We start from the raw sequence: 21,862 nt of genomic DNA on the forward strand, positions 1-21,862 counted from the left end.
TTAAAATAACATAACTAGATTTGCTGCTGAGAAACTAGCAGATGATGATGTTGGTTATACTAACTTACTTGATTCTGGCAAAAAATAGAGTTTTGTAAAGATTGCATCTTCTAGGACAGTGTTTCTTAATATTTTATTTGTATGTACCCCTTTTAAAACCCTGTACTCACCAAGTACCCCTAGCATAGTAAATATCACAAGTACCCCTTGACAAATATATATTTAATTATAGGACATGATAATTACTTTCTAAACAAAGTACACTCTTTTAATTAGCTATAATACTAATTTGGTGGTGTTTAAATAAGATTTATCATTTTTTAAAACTCTAAATTTGTTATTCTTGGTTAAGTAAACTAAGCCCGAGTACCCCCTGGAACCATCAGAAGCAATTTAAAGCACACCTGACCCAGATCAAAAAAGTAAATAACTGGTGCTTCTTCCAGCCTGTATTCCACCCCCCCCCCCCCCCCCCACTGCCACACACACAGTCTTTGAGGTCCCTCTGTGTCTTTGCAGGCTACTGCACATGCAAATTTCCATTCAAGCTCCTCCACGGTCGTGCTTCTGTCACCAGGAGTTTTCTGTGCATGTGTCGCACAACTCTTTTGAGAACCACACATGCGCAGAATGCTTCTTGTGACAAAAGTGTGATCGAGGAGGTGCGCAGACTGGACTGTGCATGCACAGTAGCCCATGACTGAAGTTTTAGTTGCAGTTCTTTTGGAGGTGTCAGTGTCATAATGGCCCGAAGGACCCGAAGGACACTGAGAGACCTAAAAGACAACAGGGGCTGGACGAAGCCCCAGGTAAGTAAAAAAACTATTTTTTTGGTCTGATTCAGGCATGCTTTAAAATACATTTTTCAATGGAATTTAAAAATAGTCAATGCAATTTTTATATTCAGTGATGGATTTCTATTGAACAATTATGTGTTGAGAAATTGCATTTAAGGAGCTGCATCACTTTAAAATTTTGACTTGATTATTGTACCAAGTCTCCACTCTGACTGCCAACTAAATATTGTGCTTATTGATGCAATAAATTCAGGTCTTAGTGTTTTTTTTAGCAAAGTGTCTTTAAATATAATACCAAGAAAGCCAGAAAGTCAAGGGCCAGGATTAAGCAGTTTGTCTATGACTTCTTTTGTATGCAAAACCACTAACTGCAAGTAAACAATATTAAATGTCATTTAATGACACAGTTTTAAGGTGCATTTGCAATAAGCTGAATGATAAATGTTTGTTGCCGCTGTGGTTACAGGACAGTGAAGCCTGAACCTCTAGCAGCGAGTACAGAGCTGCAAGGGAGACGGGCAGATGAATGCCCGGAACAAGAAGAGGTTGCAGCTATGTATTAACCGTTAGAGGTCCAGGCAGGGGCATAGCAATAGGGGGTGCAGAGGTTGCGTCCACATTGGGGCCCTTGGGCCAGAGGGGCCCTCCCTCAACTTCAGTATTAGCTCTCTATTGGTCCTGTGCTCATAATAATCACTTCTATAGATACTTTGACTAGTAATAATCATTAACAAAGTGCTCCCCATTCCCTTCTTGCACCTCTGACACGGTAGTTGCCATTGGCAGGTTTTGGTGCACCGTATCAATGGTTATGTATAGAGTGCTTGGGGGGCCCCAATGTAAAACTTGCATTTAGGCCCACAGCTCCTTAGCTACGTCACTGGGTCCAGGCCTCACTCCAGTCACATGACAGTAGAGCCTGGACCTCTAGCAGCGAGTACAGAGCTGTAAGGGAGATGGGAAGATGGCTGCCAGGTATGAGGAGAGGTAAATTTACATAAGGATAAGTTCTAGTAAACACCATTATTTTTTTGGGTTGTCCATGATAGTGTCTCACTCACTTTCTTAACTACCCTCTGTCAAATAATAAAAAAAGAGGAAAACTATAAACAAATGGAACAAAGACAGGAGGTCTTAACGGTACCACCTCTAGGGTTTTTGTTACTAAGCATCCATTTAGAGATGTATTTTTATTTTCTTCTGTGATGCTTTAATTAGCTGAATAGTAAGAGGGGGTGCAGAGACAAAGAAAATTACCCCTGTTCCAACAGAATGCAGCCTGCGGATGACTTGGGTTCATAAGAGCAGCTTTAATTGGTCTAAATATCACTCTGGAGGAGAGGGAAGGGGTAACTGATGAAGACTGCCCCCTCTCAGAATGAGGATCCTGCACCCTCCATTCTACAGTATTATACAGCCTGCTGATTTAGGGTCTATTAAATTTACAAAAAAACATTTTTGAGTATCCAAACGAATACATAAATTCTGCTTCCTGGTTGTCTGTACCCATGCCCCAGTTTTGCAGGAAAGACTCCAGGCATGACCCATGTGCTCATTAAAGACTGTGGATAACTGGAATGCGGACATGGTTCCAGGTGAGTGTGGATTTATTTCTCTGGTTAGCACTGAAGTACAGTGAAAAATATTAATTTGATTGTTCCTATTCATTTAGCCACCCAGATTCTATTTTGCATATAAGCCTTGCAAATGAAAATATATTTTAGCAAATTATACCGGGCTTTATCAATCAATAATTCAATCTGATCAATAATTCAATATAGTTTTATAATTTGTTTATGCTATTTTAACATACAGGCATGTTAGCCTCAGCATCTGCAGGGCATACACAACGTGACTATATTCACAGTGAATAAGATAAGTGTGTGCTGGTCTCAGCTTCTGCAGCTATAAACTGACTCTCAGCACTTCTTAACTGGCATCTGCAAACATTGACTATATAGAACAGGAGGTTAGTGATTAATTTTGTAATGTAAACAGTTGCAGTAATAAGCTTGTAGTTTAGAACAAAAGCAAAAAACAATAATTCAGGTACACTGCATTGTTGATTAGAGCCCTGTTGTAGCTAATTTTAAGCGCATTCAAGTAGAAAATAACCAACACTTTAAATTATGTTCTTTCCTATTTTAAGCTGTCAATTAAACTAAACAGCCCAGCATACTGCAGATTTGTTGTAATCAGAGTTTAAATTCTAAGGTCACTGTCTGGACAACCCCATGTATAAGGAAAGCTTTGTACGCCATAACCTAATGCCTCCGTTCTCTCCCAGGGCAACATTAAATAATATTCTAGAAATATTGTCACCACTTGGACCCAAAAAAAGGAATGTCACCACTATTAAGTTATTAAGCAATTCCGATTTCATAATAGAGGCTGTAAAATACAGCTGGAAATACAGTAACAGCCCTCTGTTTGGGTATTAACTCTTCTTCAATCTGTTCAACATACATATTGTCCAAATCTCACGTTACCTATTTTAACATACAACAGCACCAATGTCCAACAACACCAGCCAGGGACACAGGCAAGCTCCTTCCTCATGAAACTGTAGTCAACCATGCAGCTCCATCCATCTTATTTCATCAAGTTCCATGCTTTTTGATGAGTTTTATTTCCATGGGTGGTGTAGCTTCCAGTAGGATGCAGTTTCACTACACACAAGTATGTGAGGGGTGAAATGAGTTTTAGAAACAAAGGCCTCAATTCACTAAGCTTTATCAAACACGTCATCAAACGTTTGATAATATACCTCATAGTTCAAATCTAATTTTGAATTCACTATGGTGTTATAGATTTGTTGAACGTTTTATCTATAAAACATTAGATACATCTATAACACCTTAGTGAATTCAAAATTTTTACTCATGAGGTAAATTATCAAACGTTTGATAAAGTGTTTGATGAAGCTTAGTGAATTGAGGCCAATGAGGTATATATCACTCCTGGTAAATTTTTACCGAGCTTTATGCAAATGCTTTCATGCTTTACATAATTTGTGTAACACCAACGTTGCTTATGTAGCATGTCTGTACATGTTACGTTTACCAGGGATTAGTGAATATACCCCTATGTATGATACATAGTTTAAATATGGGCAAATACCCAAAACCGGGGGCTGTTGCTGTATTTTCAGCTATATTTTGCTACCACTATTATGAAATTGGATTTGCTTGATACCTATTAAAGCACACCTGGACTGAGTGGGATATGGAGACTTACATATTTATTTTCTTTTCAACAATGCAGATTGCATTTCTGTCCTTCTGAGCATCTATCTGTCTCTTATACTCTTCGCTGTAGACCCTGAAAAAGCATGCTGATTAGGTGTTTCTGACTAAAGACTGGCTGGATTCTCCACATGCTTGTTTCAAGTGTGTTATTTAGATGCTTCTGCATCTAGATTGATCAACAGGACTGCCAGTCAACTGGGATTGTTTAAAAATAAATACATAAGGCAGCCAGCCAGCCACCATATCCCTCTCAGTTCAGGTTTTTTTTTTTTTTTGCAATAAATAGCAGTGCCAACCTCTTCAATCAGTACTGTTTTAAAGATGTTTTGTTTTGTTTTGCATGGACAAGATCAGCATTTTGTCTCCTCTAATCCCAACAATAGAACATTGCTGTTGGACCTTTTTTATAGAGTAAACTAAAAGTTTTCTGTACAGTGTCATATTTGGCTCTGTTGGTATTATATACAAAGTACCTGTTTATAGTGTAAGGTAAATAATGTAATAAAATTTAAGTAAAATGCAAAGCCATACAAACTGTGAAAAAAACCTGCACTGTATGGTAAAGTTTTTTTTCATATTTTACTTGAATTAGACATCTATTTAGTTGTTCCTTTTTGCTATTATATACGTTTCAGAATTCCATTTAAGTGTATCAGTACATTTCCCAGAGTCCCGTCAATCACTGTTGTTCATTACTCAGTAATACTTAGAGATAGACAACATGTTCTTTTTTGGTTAATGAATTAATACTATAATAGAACTCAATTTTAGAAACTGAATTCATGTGCAAATAGTGCAACAAGAGCTATAATATACTTAGTTATATTTGTAGGTCATTTTTAATACAATGACCTACTTACAAACAGACATGCACATTACATTGATTAACACAAACATAATACATTACATTTTAACATTACATTAAAATTTACTCAATTTTTTTGTATTATTTTTCATTGATTAGTAGTAATGCATTTGTACATTTAGAACATATAGGATATCAGTATCTTAGATTACTGACTTTAGCCTACTTCTAAGGTAAATACATTAAATTCATACAGTTTCATTATACACAGTCATTCTTTGCACAAGCAGCTTATAGGCCTTCAGTGCCCTGTTAAGTAGAAGCTATCTCTTCCAATCCATCTAGTTGCAGAATATTGTAAGACATCCCGTGGACTAAGCTTATAATAAGAAATCAGTCTCACAACATTTTTTTTTATACACGTTATTCAGCAGTAGGACCAAACATCTCTCAGCAGCGGAATCAAAATACATCAAATGTCAAATATTCTCTGCTGTTCTTCATTCAATTTCATATGCAATTCCATGTTACCAAAGTCAGTTCAAGTGCATACCAAGTTCTCCATTTCTGTGCAAGGAAATTAAACCATATTCCATCTTTCACTCTCCAATAAGAAGAAGTTACTTCACAATTTGAAAACTAGAAGATTACCTCTAATTCTTAGAACGACTTCAGCAGTGAATTTCACCATTGTGATGTGAGGTATTACATAGTCTTCCAGGTTTTTTAGTTTTTTTGTTTTGCTTTTTTTTCCTTTTTGTTATAACAAATACAATACATAAGAAAACGTCCGGGTGGACAACACAGAATAATTTCGAGGACTACAAACAATAGTTTAAAAAATGTAAATCTATATCTGAAGTGTTCAGTCCTTTTTTTGTTGCAAAATAAATGAAACTATATAATTAAAAATATTCTTGTATAATAAAATTAGTGCTCTTTCATATTCGAAACTAAGGAGTGTAACAGAGTATAATTATTTTTTTTTAATGATTTCCCATATTTTCTTCAGGATTAATTTTGTGTGAATAGTAGGGATATCGGTTGCCATTAATCTCTTACTATATGTAACTGCGAATAAGAGAGGACAGGTTTCACCATACTTTCTATCAAAATGACTGACTTACACTGCTTCAGCAGATGTATCTGTGGATACTGACATGGTCACTTTGGCAATCTTAACGGTGCTCTTAATGCAGCTTTCAGCTGCTCTGTGGACATTACTGTTATTTGCATGTCTGTTCTGACAGTCAGACTCCATGCTGTTATCAAGAGGCTGTGCAGTCCCTTCACATGGAGGGAACATGCTACAAAATGCATTTCTCAAGTCTTTGCTTCGAAGGGCATAGATGATTGGGTTCACAGTTGAATTAAGCAAGCACAACATGCTGCAGAAAGCAAACACTGTCTTTACAGTCTTGTTCATTTTTCCAAAGACATCATAAACCATAATAGCAAGAAGAGGGCCCCAACATATGATTAACACCACTAAAATAAGGACCAAAGTCTTGGCTAACCTAATATCCATACGCGCCTGGTCCGGTCTAGTGATGTGCACTCTGCCATCTTCTGATGTGTGGACAATGATGCTTCTTTGAGTGCCACGCTGCAACATTCTCACAGCATGGGAATGAGCTTTCCACAATATATACATATAAGCATACACTATAAATAACAAAAGAACACTGGTTACTCCAATCCAAAACATGAGATAGGTCTCATCAATGAGAGGGAAGATATCAGAACATACGGATTTCAGCTTCTTGCAATTCCATCCTAGCAGAGGAAGTACAGCAATCACAATAGCTACTGTCCACATCATACAGAATGCAATAACAGCTTTTGTCCTGGTAACTATTCTTTTATATGACAATGGCCTGTGTATGGAGATGTACCTGTCTATTGCAGTTAGGAACAGACTGCCAACTGAGGCTGTAAATGAAGCTGTGACGCCCCCTAGTTTGAACAGAAAAACATTTGGGCTGTCTATCCGATGAAAAACATGAAAATCAACAAAACTGTAGACAAAAATGACACTGCCTAGAAGATCGGCCACAGCCAAGCTGCCAATAAAATGGTAGGAAGGTCTGCATCTCAGTGTACGAGACTGCAAGATGACTAACAGCACAACAAAGTTCTCCAGCACGGTAAACGTACCCAGGGTAATGGAGAGAGCAGCAATGACTAGCTGTTGGCTTGGGGTAAGAATCATAAAGCATTCCATGTCCATAAAGTTGCTTCCACATTGTATACTGTCATCACCCTCTTTAAAGGCAGTGATCGACTTGTTGTAAAATTCGGTTGCATTGAATGGATCCAGATGGGGAGTGTTTTGACCATCTATTATTTTTTCTTGAAACGAGGATAAAGGTAGTTTTTGGGGGTAATACCCCAATTTTGAAAGATCACCCTTAGTGTCTTCATACTGGACTTCATTTGGCCCCATGTAGAGAAGGTCAGTGGTAATTGTTCTGAATGTAGTGTCTGCCAGGCCATCCAAGATAGACTTCATCACCCCAGTATTCGGTTAAATATATTTCCAATGTAAAGGATGGGTTTCAGGCTTCAAACCTGCAAAAAAGCAAACATTATAAGTAATATAAGATAGAGGCAATTGCCACAAATATCTGTTCTACGTGTGTTATGCCTTACAAAAGAAAGGCTGTTATTTGTTTCAGAAAAAATGTATTAGATGAACAATAGTAGAGAATATAAAGCAGAATATTTCAGTGAACAAGGTATATAGTTATAGGTAAAATGCAAAGCATTGTTTTGTGGAGTATTCATTAAAATTTTTCCTGAACTCAGTGGCGTAGCTAGAGATCATTGGGCCCCATAGCAAAACTTCCATGGGGCCCTCAGATGTAGGCACTCCTAAGCAAAGTTACCTGACCCTACCCCATGGATGTGAGTTAATTTGACAATTTACATTATCATGCAATCAAAACTACACATAGTAGTTCATGGGCACCAAGACAAAGTCAGAGGGTGGATTAACACAAAAAAGTTAATGGTGAATACATCAAGTACTCACTGGGCCCCTATGCTGCAGGGCCCCATAGCAGGTGCTATGGCTGCTATTGCCACGCCCCTGCCAGAATTAGACAATTCGAGTCTTCAATGGCGAGGAAAGTCTACCACTACCTCCCATTTTTAAACTGTTTTAATGTATTTTATTCTTCCTGGTGCCTCTGTTTTGTCCTATTTCCTATAAGTTTGTCTCCAGAGAGCGACTTCTTAACCCGACTCAGCAGAACACAACCAAAAACTTATAAAAACTGCAGAATAGCTTTTCTCTGACAGTGAAAAGGTTAATAAAGAATCAAGCTAAAAAAAATCATTAAGTGTTGTTTTGAATTTGTCTGGCCTTGCAAGCCACAAAACAGTCATCAAATATTGCTTTGCAGGAAAATTACATTTTATGTTCTAATTTTAAAGCTTGTAGCAATTGTTCTATAAAGTGAAGTAATTTTCCTGCTTTTACAACGCTTGGCCTCTCCTTGCATGTGATGGTTTCTTTGGGACCTTAGTTTTATGTTCATAGTTGTTTGGCACAGCATTAATTAAGTTGTCAGGAAAGCTAAAACCAAGGAAAACATAGGTGGCTTTTCTACTTGGTCACTGAAAACAAAAGTTTGTCTTCTTAAAACAGAAAGTATTTACAATTATTCAGGTTGGAGTGAGCTCTGAGATGTCTCCCACGATGCATAACTGCTGCATATGCAAATCATCTTTTGTTGTCCCTGTAAGCTAAACACACCTCCAGATCTGCTGGAATGCAATGAAGCGTTACATTGTTAAATATACAGAGCCACACAGTAAACCTAATGTAACCAGTTTTACTTACCTAGGGCTTCTTCCAGCCCCTGTAGTCATTTTGTGCCATGCGGTTCCTAAAAATTACCACTGTGCATGTGACGAATGTTCCCATCTAGCCACTGACCCACCGGCTTAGTTTGCCAGCATTAAAAGGGGCACAGTTGCTGAATGGATCAGTATGGAATGTCTAGGGCACAGAAGGACTACAGGAGGCTGAAAGAAGCTTAAAGAGACTCTGTAACAAAATTGTGAGCCTTATTTCTTCTATCCTATAAGTTCCTATAGCTGTTCTAATGTGCTCTGTCTTACTGCAGCCTTTCCTAATTGCACAGTGGCTGTGTTATCTCTGTTATATGATCCAATCTTCTCTCCTTTGTCGGGTCTGTCGGGCTCAGGAAGTCAGGCTGGAATGTGCTGTGCTGCTTGTGATTGGATAGAAGCTATATACACCCTCTCCATGCCCCCTGCACACTCTGTATGACTCACACACTGAGCTAGTCTCAGCCTATCACTTGCTATGTCTTTTGTTTGTAAACACTGCATAAAAATGGCAATTACAAGCCAGGATTGCAGCAGGGAGTGGAAGAAACAGCACAGAGGGGCCCAGGAGAACATAATGAATAGAATGGTATGCTTTTTATTGTAAGAATTTTACAGTACAGATTCTCTTTAAAGAGGAACTCCAGTGAAAATAATGTGATAAAAAAGTGCTTCATTTTTACAATAATTATGTATATTTAGTCAGTGTTTGCCCATTGTAAAATATTTTAAATCCCTGATTTACATTCTGACATTTATTATATGGTGAAAATTTTACTGTTGGCAGGCAATGTAGCTGCTGCATGCTCTTTTGGCAGTTGGAAACAGCTGTAAACAGCTATTTCCCACAATGCAGCAAGGTTCACAGACAGGAAACTGCCAAGAGTACATACGTTTCTTGTTTCTTGTGGGAGGGGTTTCACCACAATATCAGCCATACAGTGCCCCCTGATGGTCTGTTTGTGAAAAGGACTAGATTTCTCATGTAAAAGGGGGTATCAGCTACTGATTGGGATAAAGTTCAATTTTTGGTCGGAGTTTCGCTTTAAGGCTAGAAGGACCCATAGAAGTTGTGTATAGGCTCTCTACTGATAACAAATGTTCTCCCCTATGCTAAGGCTGACATTTAGCAAAGTCTTGAATTGCACTTAATGTATTTCTGACAGAAACCTTTTCCATGTAATGGTGTCATAAGTGCTTTTTGAGCAAGGCAGTATATTAACTATGTCTTTGCTCTTATAAAAGGACAAACATCTCTTCCCAATTAGTGAAATATCACTAAAATGACAAGTCATTCAAGAGCGGAGATTCAGACGATATAGGTTTATGAAAAAAATGCTAGTGCTAAGTTACCCTCTCCCACATTTCTATGTGCGAATTTGGGCAGCCAGAAATGAAGGAAGGAGGGCCCAAACAACAAAATGTCGTTTAAACATATTTCTTGCTGAACTATAACCTATAATAATCACATCTTTACGTCACCTATTTTTTTCCTCTTTCAGATGCTTGTTGGTGAAACATTTCATACAGAGTACAATCTTTCCGCTTGGGTAAATGACACATAGCCTGAATGATCATGCTCTAGCAGACCGGGAGATAGTTAATGAGGCACAGATTGTATTACAGATTTTGATTCTTGCAGGAATAATATTACATAAGCTTCAAGATAACATTATATAACCTTCAAACGTCCCATATCTTTTTTTAGAGGTCTAACCTGACCTCTGAAACACATACATTCGTAGCCTGTGAGGCAAGTGTCCTATATCAGTATGTTTTCACCTGTCAGTGTTCTAGAAGTTCAGGAGTGGCAATTACTCATAATAAACACAGCATATGTGACATAAAGTGGGCTTAAAAAGTATTGAAGATGTGTAGTGCAGCTGCAGTATATACTTCATTCTCCCTTCCTGAGGTCCTGAGCCCCATTACTTTCCTTTTTAGAATGAATAGCTGTCTACAGTGAGTCATCAAAGGTGAGGTTTCATGCTACCTATCTTATGAAAGACACTGCATTGATCTCAATAACAGGAATCCACCATGACCAAATGAAGTCTGAGCAAGAGCTGACTTTTCAGTGTATTTTCATGGTTCTCCAGAATTCCCAGTCCCCATGGTCACTGATTGTGTGATACACACACAGCTCTTTCCAAGGTCAAAGGCCCATGCATGGCCAAAGACCATGCATGTGCTGGTATAATTTGCATCTTTCACCATGATATATTTGAGCTTGGCACTATTTTCTTGGACCATTATCCAGTGCCTGATACCAGCAGATAAGTATTCCTCCCATATCCTAATTCGTATTCTAATTTAGGACCACTCCAAATCCTCTAAAATGCGCCAAACTCTCGCACCTAACCCAAACATCCATCAGCTTTTTCTTTTCAACCCCTTTACACACTAAACTTAAAGGGGTTCTTCCGCGAAATAGGAAAAAAATAAAAAGTGGTTTATTTATAAACTATTAAAAATCCTCTTCAAATAGTGCGAAAAGTGTTTTTTAAAAATGAATAGTTTCATCAAAGTAACACCTAATGTAATCAGTGACGGATGACGCCAGGGAGGCTAATCCATTTGTTAGGGGTGTTTTTTTTTGTACTATAATATCACAAACATAACTGCTGCGTACCTAGTTGACAGTTCTGTAGTCCATTGCTGTCAGGAATGGCTCTTACAATTAGAATAACGGCTGTTATCTCCCGGAGCTCTGCGCAGTTATTTATTTTAGTTTCATGGAGGGAGAGAGAGGACCCCGGAGCAATGAATCAGGCAGAGAGAGAGCAGCTGATCAGTGAGAACGTAGGGTGTCTATGCAGAATCCTCTAGCGAGTGATCTCTTTGTCGCTGCAAGATTTATGGGTTTGTGTTGAGTTCTCCAGGCAGCTAAAAGTTAATAAGAAAACACAAACCCATAAATCTTGCAGCGACAAAGAGATCACTCGCTTTCAGGAGATAAAGAGGATTCTGCATACACGCCGTAGTCTGGTTGCCGGGCAATGACGTCAACAAATTACGTTCTCACTGATCAGCTGCTCTCTCTCTGCCTGATTCATTGCTCCGGGGTCCTCTCTCTCCCTCCGTGAAACTAAAATAAATAACTGCGCAGAGCTCCGGGAGATAACAGCCGTTATTCTAATTGTAAGAGCCATTCCTGACAGCAACGGACTACAGAACTGTCAACTAGGTACGCAGCAGTTATGTTTGTGATATTATAGTACAAAAAAAAAAACCCCTAACAAATGGATTAGCCTCCCTGGCCGACATCTGTCACTGATTACATTACGTGTTACTTTGATGAAACTATTCATTTTTTTAAAAACACTTTTCGCACTATTTGAAGAGGATTTTTAATAGTTTATAAATAAACCACTTTTTATTTTTTTTCTATTTCGCGGAAGAACCCCTTTAACTGTTTCGCTAATCTTAACTCTTCAGATACTGGCCCAAATGCAATTAGCTCTTTCTCCTTAGTTTTCTCTTAAAGCAGACCCAAACCAAACATTTTTTTAATTCAAAATATTTAGTTGCACCACTCTGACACATACAAAGATAAATAAACACTCCTTCAACCTAGGAGCATTTCAGTGCATGCTTTTCACCCTTCTCTTTTTATAACCAGGGTTATACAGGTGGCAGCCATTAGCAATTCCTCCTTTGCCAGACACCATCTACTTCACCAGTTTACCGGATTCTGTCTCGGCAATATGAAATAAAGGAAGGGGTTTCTCCAATAAATGTAAAATATTTTATATTTGTCATCATGCAGCTGAAAAAAAACTGCTATTTATTATTATAATTTAGAAAACAGATTTTATTTCTGAAATCTTGTATTTTTAATTTGGGTCCACTTTAAGTGACATTTTAAAACTTGTCAATACAATGCCTTTTAAATCACTAACAAGCAAGAAAATACCTAAAATAGGTTTGGCAGGTACTTTTTTCACCTACATTTTGGTACTTCAATTATAAAGTGCTGAAAAGTTATTTTAAATAGAAGATGAAAAATGATCTCCTAGGAGAAAAACTTTTTTTTTTTTCTAGAAGAAAAACTTAATAGCATATGGACCACTGTTTATTCATTTTTATATAAAACAGCAAAAATACAGAGCATACAAAACAACCCAGTTTCCTTCCCCCACCACCCACTTCCCCTGTGATCTGTCTCAGAGCCAACATCAAAACCAAGACGTAAAGGTCAATAAGATGATACGACAGCATTTTTCAACTCATAGCTTCATAATCAATACCTTGATCCTTCAAATATTTTAACAAAGGGGACCATACCATCTCAAATCAAATTTTGCAGAGCAGGGTTTTTTTGCATGCATGTATGCTTGTACATATGTTGTGAAGCAGTAGCGAATTTAATCGAGACTTGAAGTAGGGTCTTGTGTCTGGATCCATTGTAGAATCACTAGATTACAGGCATAAAAGCATAGTATGTTCCATAATATCTCTTCTAGTTTTGTCAATCTTACCCACAATTCCCAATAACATTGGTTTCAGGTCTATAGTAACCTGTGTCACAAAGACCTTACCAAGTATTTTAGAAATCTGAGCCGAGTATATAACTCTTAAATAAACTCTATTGCCCCTATAACCCTAACTGCCAAATTCTAAGCATAACAGCATAATCCTAACTGTAAACTTAAAACGCTAACATGTCCCCAATGCATCGTGAAAGGCCACCAAAGTTACTGATGCTAGTCTAGTACAGACTAATTCAATACTTCCCTATTCTCAGGCACCACACTCATCTTATTCCATCATATTACAGAACAGACATATGTACGTCAAAGGTCTATGTATTTAAGTATTACTTCTATTTATTATTATTCAGCAGTGTCTATACCAACACTTTGTCCACATCCCTTCTCCAATTAGTAGTGTATAGCCTCATCAAATATTCTGACATTGACTAAGCTATCTTGTAGTCTCTCTGAGATTGAGAGAGGGTTTGATTCAGTGTGACAATGAAGAGTAATATTATGCAAATTGCAATAACTATTAACAACCAAAACTCACTTCTTTGTGACTCCAGCAAATGATCGGTTGGTAATGGCTACCACTCTTTACACATCTGTGTTACATTTTCACTGTTTATTGAATTTGGTTGTCTAAAGGCTTCCATTAATGTTGCAAAATCAATAGTAGGCCAATGAATGTATTCTGCTTCCTACAAAATCATTAACAACGTTCAGTTTGTTTCAAAGATATAGGTTGCAGAAGCAAATTATAGAATATCAGTAATATTACATTACTGATATACAAACTAAACTATCAGCAACAGCAGGCGCTCAAATTAAAAGGTGCTATTATAAATTGTACAGAGAGACTGGGAATATTGAACAACTTAGGCAAGCTGAGCAATATAACTGTAGTTTTATGTTGATATATTAGTTATTTGTCAAGTTGATCATTTTATCATTTTCCCAAAAGGAGGACGTGGACATACCATACATTTCTAATAGGGACTCTACTTTCTAGGAAGAGTTTTACCATCATATCAATGTATGGAACTTTAGGAGAAAGCTCTCTAACAAGGATACAAACAGCAGAATCAAGCTGACACAGGTTCTAGACCTGTCCCACAATATTCAACCTTAATAAAGAAAATGTTTTGGCTAAGGTTCTACTATAAATAACATTAATCAACCACAGAGTCATGTTGAATAGATTCTGCCATCCTTTTTTCCTTTTACAAGTGGTTGCCTATGTACAAACAATGTCCATTCTGGGAGTTTGTAATGCTGGGTACACACGATGTGTTTTTCGGACCATTTCCCGCTCGATCGATTTTCTGATTACATTTTCCGACCGATTTCCAATTCAATTCTGTTATCTTTTCTTATCTATTTCCATACACTTCTATGAGAAATCAATCAGAAAAACAATTGAAAATAAGATCGGACATGTTGGAAATTATCTATCGAATCATCTATCTAACACAACATTGTATGGTGTGTATAAGTCAAGTTTGTTCGTAAATCACATCAGAGTGATTTCCTGCCTGCTGCTTTGACTGGGACATGTGCATTGCAGAGAGGAAGCTACTGTAAACACAGCTGCAGCACTCAGATAAGGGCTTTGCACACTACATAAAACTCAGCACACAAACTCTACAGCAGAAGGAGTCTCATAAGGAAGACTCACTTTTTCACCAGCGCTGCATAGAGAAAGAAGACCACATAGGATGACACAGGAGAGAACTGCCCAGGGGGGAAAGGGGGAGATCCCCCCCCCCCCACACCAGGCTGCCTCTCATTTAATGATTTAGGGCTGGTACAGTGCCTGGTGCATTCATGCTTTTGTATAAGGCAATGTGAACCCCCAATTACAGTGCAAATTTGGACAGAGGCGCCAGGCAGGTTAAAATGATCTAAAAACAACTAAAAAGGAGGAGTACAGGTGGACTTACCTCCTGAAATGATGGACAATCAAGATTGTTCTGTCAGAGGCGCATTGCCACTATTGGACCTTTTTGAGCTTGCACTCCTTGCCTGATGAGGCGGGTTATACCTGCGAAACGCGTTGCGGAGTGCCAAAATAAATTGTTATTTGCGATTTGAACAATCTTGATTGTCCATCATTTCAGGAGGTAAGTCCACCTGTACTCCTCCTTTTTAGTTGTTTTTAGATCATTTTAACCTGCCTGGCGCCTCTGTCCAAATTTGCACAGTATATAGTCCACCTTGGGTGGAGGGGACTGTCCCCTTCTTTCTATCTACAGAGAGCGACTTCTTAAACCTGAGTGGGGTCAGGTTCTAATACTCCCCACCTGCAGTTCAAGTGGTTGCCTATGTGGTAACCCGTGTTTGTGAGTATATCCACATCTGTTAATTATTTCGCCAACAATTGTTAGACTTACTGCACTATATTGGGCTCTCGGTTTTTCTTTTTGTTTCAAGTGCCCCAATTACAGAGCAATTAGAAGGTGGGCAAGCTGGTAAATATGCACAGCATGATGCAGAGCAGAGGCTTGCCTGCAGGGTCTGTGGAAAAAAATCTGTCTGGTCTCTCACCATTGTTAAAATGACTGAATGTGCACATCTACATAAGGTATTGTCTAGGTTGAAAAGTTTTCAACAGTCTCTAGGCTTCAGAAGGGCTGCTTGCAGACAGTCCCTAGACTCCAAAAGGGTTGTTTGCAGACAATTCGTAGACCCCAGGAGGGCTGCTGGCAGACAGTCCCTAGACTCCAGAAGGGCTGATTGCAGGACTTGTGTAAGAGATTGGCAGGGACAGGAGTCATATTACAGGCAAGTAGCCTCTGTGTGATGTGACTGCAATACAGATAATCTCTCTGCTCCATCTCAGGCTCTTCTCAGTCTCTCTCCCTCATTCACCTTTGTTTCCCCCCCTTTCCCCTAGTGCTGGCTGTGTCTTCTTGTCATTCAGTTCAATCCAGGTGAGGCAAATCTCTTCTTTTCTCTCTTTCAGCTTTTCTCCCCTCTCTGCCACTCCACATCTCTCCTCTGTCATGCTCTACTTTGTCCCCTCATCTTACCCTCACACTGTATTCACCCCAATTTGTTATTAGCAAACCTAATCTAAAACTGGTCATACATGCTTGGTTTTTTACTGACAGATTTTTTCACTATGATCGAATAATATAATATTGGCTTTTCCACCTGTCACTCAGTACTGAGAATGTATGTGGCCTATAGTGTGTCATGCTATAGTGAAGTGGGTAGACAGTGATGCCACTGACCACTAGGGTTGCTTGTCAGATCGCGCGGAATGGAGATTTCCGCATATCTGGGCGGAAATTGGCAATTCTGTTCCGGTGAGCCGGAATGGAACATCTATAGCGGTAATCGGAAAATAGCAGAATTTCTATGCAGAATTCTGTCAGAATTTAATCAGAAGCGTGTAAAAGCTGCATTTACTTTTTTTAAGCTAATCAGAAGGATTGGAAGGGATAGACCCATCACAGAAGCTTAAAACATGCTGATTTCTGCATTAAAAACTGAATTTCTGCACCAATTAGAGTCTTGACAAAAACCAACCAATCCTACATTAGCAACCAGCTCCTAGCTACCTATCATCAGCTATCCCACCCATTTTGTATACAAGAGAAGAGAAGAAGCTTGTGGGTTTCATTCTGGTGTTTTGGAGAGAGGAGAGACAGACCCATATTAGTTGCTTCAACATAAAACAATAGTCTTTTTAAAGACTTTTATATGAAACAAAAGTCTTTTTAGACTGTGAGAGAGAATTAGACTGAGTGTGAGCTATTAGTAGTAATAGCTAGGTGTATTTGTGAGAGAGTGACAGTAGATTGTTAGTTTGAGTTATAGATTGTAGTGTAGTGTACTAGTAGTAGTTGCTGTGTGGAGAGGGTTAGAGAGAGCCAGCCAGGCCGCAGGCTTAGTGTTTGATAGTGTTGGGCGAACATCTAGATGTTCGGGTTCGGGCCGAACAGGCCGAACATGGCCGCGATGTTCGGGTGTTCGACCCGAACTCCGAACATAATGGAAGTCAATGGGGACCCGAACTTTTGTGGTTTGTAAAGCCTCCTTACATGCTACATACCCCAAATTTACAGGGTATGTGCACCTTGGGAGTGGGTACAAGAGGAAAAAAAATTTAGCAAAAAGAGCTTATAGTTTTTGAGAAAATCGATTTTAAAGTTTCAAAGGGAAAACTGTCTTTTAAATGCGGGAAATGTCTGTTTTCTTTGCACAGGTGTAGTGCTATAGCTTTTATGCGCCATATTGTACTGATGGTGCTGTAGTGAGCCATCTTGAATATGAATCTTTTCATTCAGATCTGTATATTGGTTCATTTGAGTCGGGTGGACTTCTTTAATACTTGTTTATCAGGAAACTAACACAGATGGGTCTATGAGTCATATGTTACTTAAAAAGCACCATTATAGGGAGTGCTTGCATATACAGAAAGTACTAATCTGACCCATCATTTAAGACTCTTCATTTATGAACTAATGGCCTCTTAGTGTATGAAGTTAGGGGACATTAGGATATTGTTTAAGCTATATTGCATGACTATGACTCTATTAATGGGTCGTAAATCTAGTACTTGTATTCCAGTGTGAATATCTAATTGTGTAGATGGGCGGATGGACATATGAAAGGGGGCCATAAATCTATCAGAAGTATGCTGACCGAAATATGGCCTAATTGGTGGGATTCCAGCTATTATCACTTGTTCAGAGAGTTGCTGATCGCCAAAAAGGGGGTTTTTCTATCATACTCCATAGGCTAACATGGAGTTCCATGTTGGTCTATGGGATGAAGTGCTATAAAACTCAGCTGCTATTTCCAGACCATCAGAATTCTCTCAACTCATAGCTGGGCTGGCCACCTAGTTAAGACTGACTGCGCTTCCCGTCTGAGGAACTTCTAAACTATCGTGAGGGAAGAGTTGCTCTCTAGGACAGATAGAAGTTACTGCAACCTTGAGCGGGACACCTAGGAAACACAAGGTGATGTGATGTGTTTATAATCCTGATACTTGTTATGTTATGTTATGTTGTCATTCTCTGTCTTCTTTCCAATAGCTTGGTATTGTATATCATATTCAATAAACTTGTTAACCTTGTTACTTGTCTCTGATTTTGGAGGAATCTGAAAGAACCTGCAAGTGCTACATTTGTAAGTGGTGTCACTTTTTCTGTAGCAATACATTTTGGCGTAGTCTGTGGCAGGATTCCTCATGTAACAGATACAAGTAATAAATACAATGTTTGGTAAGAAGTTAAAGACTGAGAAACCCAATGGGGAGAGCCTTGAGGCTATTATTCCGGGATGGGAGCAGTCGCCATTCCAGGAGATAGCGCAAGAGTGGGCGCTAGGTACAGGGTTGTGTGAATCCTGGACTGAGAAGATGGGCGTAGGGGATCCATATAACCTTTTGCTTTGGTTGCAGAAAGTGAAGGTAGAGGAGGGAAAGTTAATGCCAACCATATGTAGGCGAGGTTGGATAATTTTAACAGCCTGGCGTTCTGTACATCAACAGTTAATTGAAGCCAGGGAAGAGAATAATCAGATTAGGCAGCACCTTGCTAAAATACCAGTGGATAATACAGTGCTGCTAAAAAGTCAGGAGTTAATATCACAAAAGAAGACAGGGAATTCTACAGTTGTCCCTGTCTTGCAAAAAAGGCATAGAAAGAAAAACGCAGTAAGGGCTAGAAAATTGCGCCCAGCGTTGTCCACAATTTTTGAAGCGAAATCATCGATGAGGGGTGGTGAAGTTATTCTCTCAGATGATCTGGAGCTTGGAATAAAACAGAATATAAAGTTTTTGAACAATGAATGGAGTCTTTTTCTAGCATACCGCTCTATTCATGACCAATTTAAGAAGGTTTCATCAGAAAAGACCCAGCTACTGGAGCTGATAAGGGAGCTAAATAGCCAACATGAAGAACTACATAGCCAACATGAAGAGCTAGGGCAACAGTACAGAGAATTAATGAAACAACATGCTGCTTTACAGGGTTGGCATAAAGATCCTCGGAACAGATATAGCAAACAATCTGTACAAATGGTTAAATATACTGTGAAGGACCAGGGTCTAGTACTAAGATATTAATAAACCTGAAGTATAGGACTGAAATCAATGATGCCAAATATGTACAATATGTATTAAATGTATGTATTTAGAATTGAGATAATCAGCTATTGTATAATTGATAGGTTGCAAGTGGGAATTTAGGGGGGGGGAGAAAACAGACTACCTCCATTAATTCTTCTGTCAGAATAGCTGAATATATTGTTAGCCACATCTGAAAGGTACTTTTGAGTATTAATTAATGTTAAGAGTGATGAAAATATTAGTAAATGATACAGGCAGCTATAAACCTTAGATCATAAACAGTAATCTAACGAGGTGTGGGATAGATTATAGTTTCTTTCCCCTACTTAACAGGCTGCAGGCAGCATTAAATGTATAAGTTGTGTAGCTCTCCAGGGTATGGGACTACAGGTCACAGCAACAAATAGGGAGGGGGGAATTTGCTCTCCGCTGTTGAGGATTACATGATGTTTTCACCAGAGCAGAAAACAATGATGCACTGTCAGTTAGAAGCTGTCCAGCAGACAGCGCATAGATATCAGCGTATGGCTGAAAGAGCTGCTGACTTGGCAGCTCAGAAAAATCTTAGAAAGAAAAAGAAAATCAATGTAAATAAAGTACATGCAGCTTTGAGAAGAGTTGGATACTGAGCCTGAAATTGAGGCTAAGCTTATAGTGAGACGAAAAGGCATACTGCAAGGACCAAATGGTGTTGTAAATTCTTCAGAAGTAACAGTAACAGTGGAGGATTATAGCCAACAGGGAATTTCAGATATTTTAGGAAGATTTAGACAAAAAAGCCCAGCTAGGACCTGCCTGACTGGCTTGCTGCAGGGCACTGGTAGAAGATAATTTATATTTTTTAATGGGCAATAGCTAATTCAGCCAATGAATAGGAAAAATAACTGATGTTTGTTGTGAAACTGATTCATGTGTTCAAACTTGTTTTTTCTAATGCATATCATTGTTTTTTCCAGAGATCTAAGGGAATGATAAGTTATATTAATAGAAGTTGTTTGGTAATGTATATAAAATGATTGCATTGTTAAACTGCAAATAGTTGTATTATAACACCCAGTGGATATGGGGGTGCACACCCGTATCCACACTTCTGGGGTAATGGAGTGATGTTTTTTGGAATATTTTTGATATATGCCATGGCTGTAAAAATTGATAGTCGCGCCTGCGAGTTTCACTTGCTCGTATGTTGATATTAAAATGCTCTTTTGTTGTTTGAGTTTTCAGATGATCTTAAAGTGAGGAACCTTCCTTCTACTGTTAGAGGGAAAGCTTAAAGACACAGATAAATAAAAAGTACAAAGAAACGTTTTTACGTGGGTACTGAACAGCGCTGAAATGGATCCTTTTAAATAGACAGAAGATAAAATCCAGGGTAAAATAAGTAAAAACTAGCAACCAGAGAACTTTTCCTTCAGTTATTTCAAGGAAAAACAGCTGGCTAGAGAACTTCTCTTTCAAATACTTAAAGGGGAAAAGCTCCCAACTGATGTTGCTTCTACAACATGAACTTGAATCCTACTGCAATAATTTTCAGAAGAGGTGTTTTCAGTAATACCGTGATGAAACTGACTTTTTTTTTTTTTTCCCCTTTTTAAAAGACACTCGCAGTAAAATATGCAAAGTATAGAGTGTTGATGCAAAAGATAATTGTTTGATATGAAATAATGATTTTTGTAAGATAATTGGGATGTGCTGTGCATTTACCATGCAATAAGAGAGTGATTTGCATTAGTAATTGTAACATATGCCAAATGCTGAAAGGATTAAGGGTGGTTTAAAAATGTTTGCTGAAAATTTGCATTAGTAAGTGTAACATATGCGAAATGCTGAAAGGGTTACGTTTGGTTTAATAATTGCTGTGATGAATTGAGATGTAGTATAATAAGGTTATACTAAGATATGGTAATTATTTGATGGGTTTGATATGGGATAAGATTTGAGGGTGGTATGGTTTGGGTAATCCACCTCACAGGTTTCGTTTAAAGGTTAAGAATGTTCAATGTTCAAACTATTGTGTTTGGTTATGGGGATCCTTAAAATGGGTATTATGTGTTAAGTTTACTTACGTATAGGTAAATGGGCTGATTATGACATCATTTATAAAGGGGATAAATGAGTGCTTAAATTGATTGTAAACAATTCAATGTTTTACTTAGGCAGATAAAAGGACATTATAAATGGTATCAAAATAATTTGTATGTTGAGGAATTAAGTAAATGAGTAAATTAGCATTGATAATATCAATATGTTTTGCTATAACATAGCAGATGAAAGGAGGAAGGTTTATTAATTGATAAAGGTTTTTAAATTAATTATAAAAAGGCACTTAAACTAGAAGAAGAAAGATGAAGGTCTTTAAAATAGATTAATTGACCACACTTGTCCTAGTGTTGGCTGAATCATAACCACTATGGGTTAAAAGTTTTTTTTCCCCTTTCCCTCTTTCCTTATCTGAACGCCAGCAGGTAATGATGATTGCATAATGCAAGGGTGCAAAAGTATCATAAATATGATAAAGTCTAAAGGAAATCAAAGCCCCTGATGTCAATTACTTGTAAATAAATGGATAATGAAAATTTGTTTAAAAAACA

The 21,862-nt window shown here is 38.2% G+C and overlaps 1 protein-coding gene across 1 annotated transcript in view; it reads right to left on the reverse strand.

Moving 5' to 3' along the window:
- Positions 1-485: 485 nt before the first annotated feature.
- The window catches only part of CNR1 (cannabinoid receptor 1), a 147,606-nt gene continuing 126,229 nt past the window's right edge, over positions 486-21,862 (reverse strand). The window contains exon 3 of the mRNA XM_068231131.1: positions 486-7,421. Coding sequence (XP_068087232.1) covers positions 5,974-7,362 — 1,389 coding nt within the window. The 5' untranslated portion in view covers positions 7,363-7,421 and the 3' untranslated portion in view covers positions 486-5,973. The remainder of the gene's footprint in view (positions 7,422-21,862) is intronic.

The sequence above is a fragment of the Hyperolius riggenbachi genome, chromosome 4 (assembly GCF_040937935.1).
Source record: "Hyperolius riggenbachi isolate aHypRig1 chromosome 4, aHypRig1.pri, whole genome shotgun sequence".
Taxonomy (NCBI): domain Eukaryota; kingdom Metazoa; phylum Chordata; class Amphibia; order Anura; family Hyperoliidae; genus Hyperolius; species Hyperolius riggenbachi.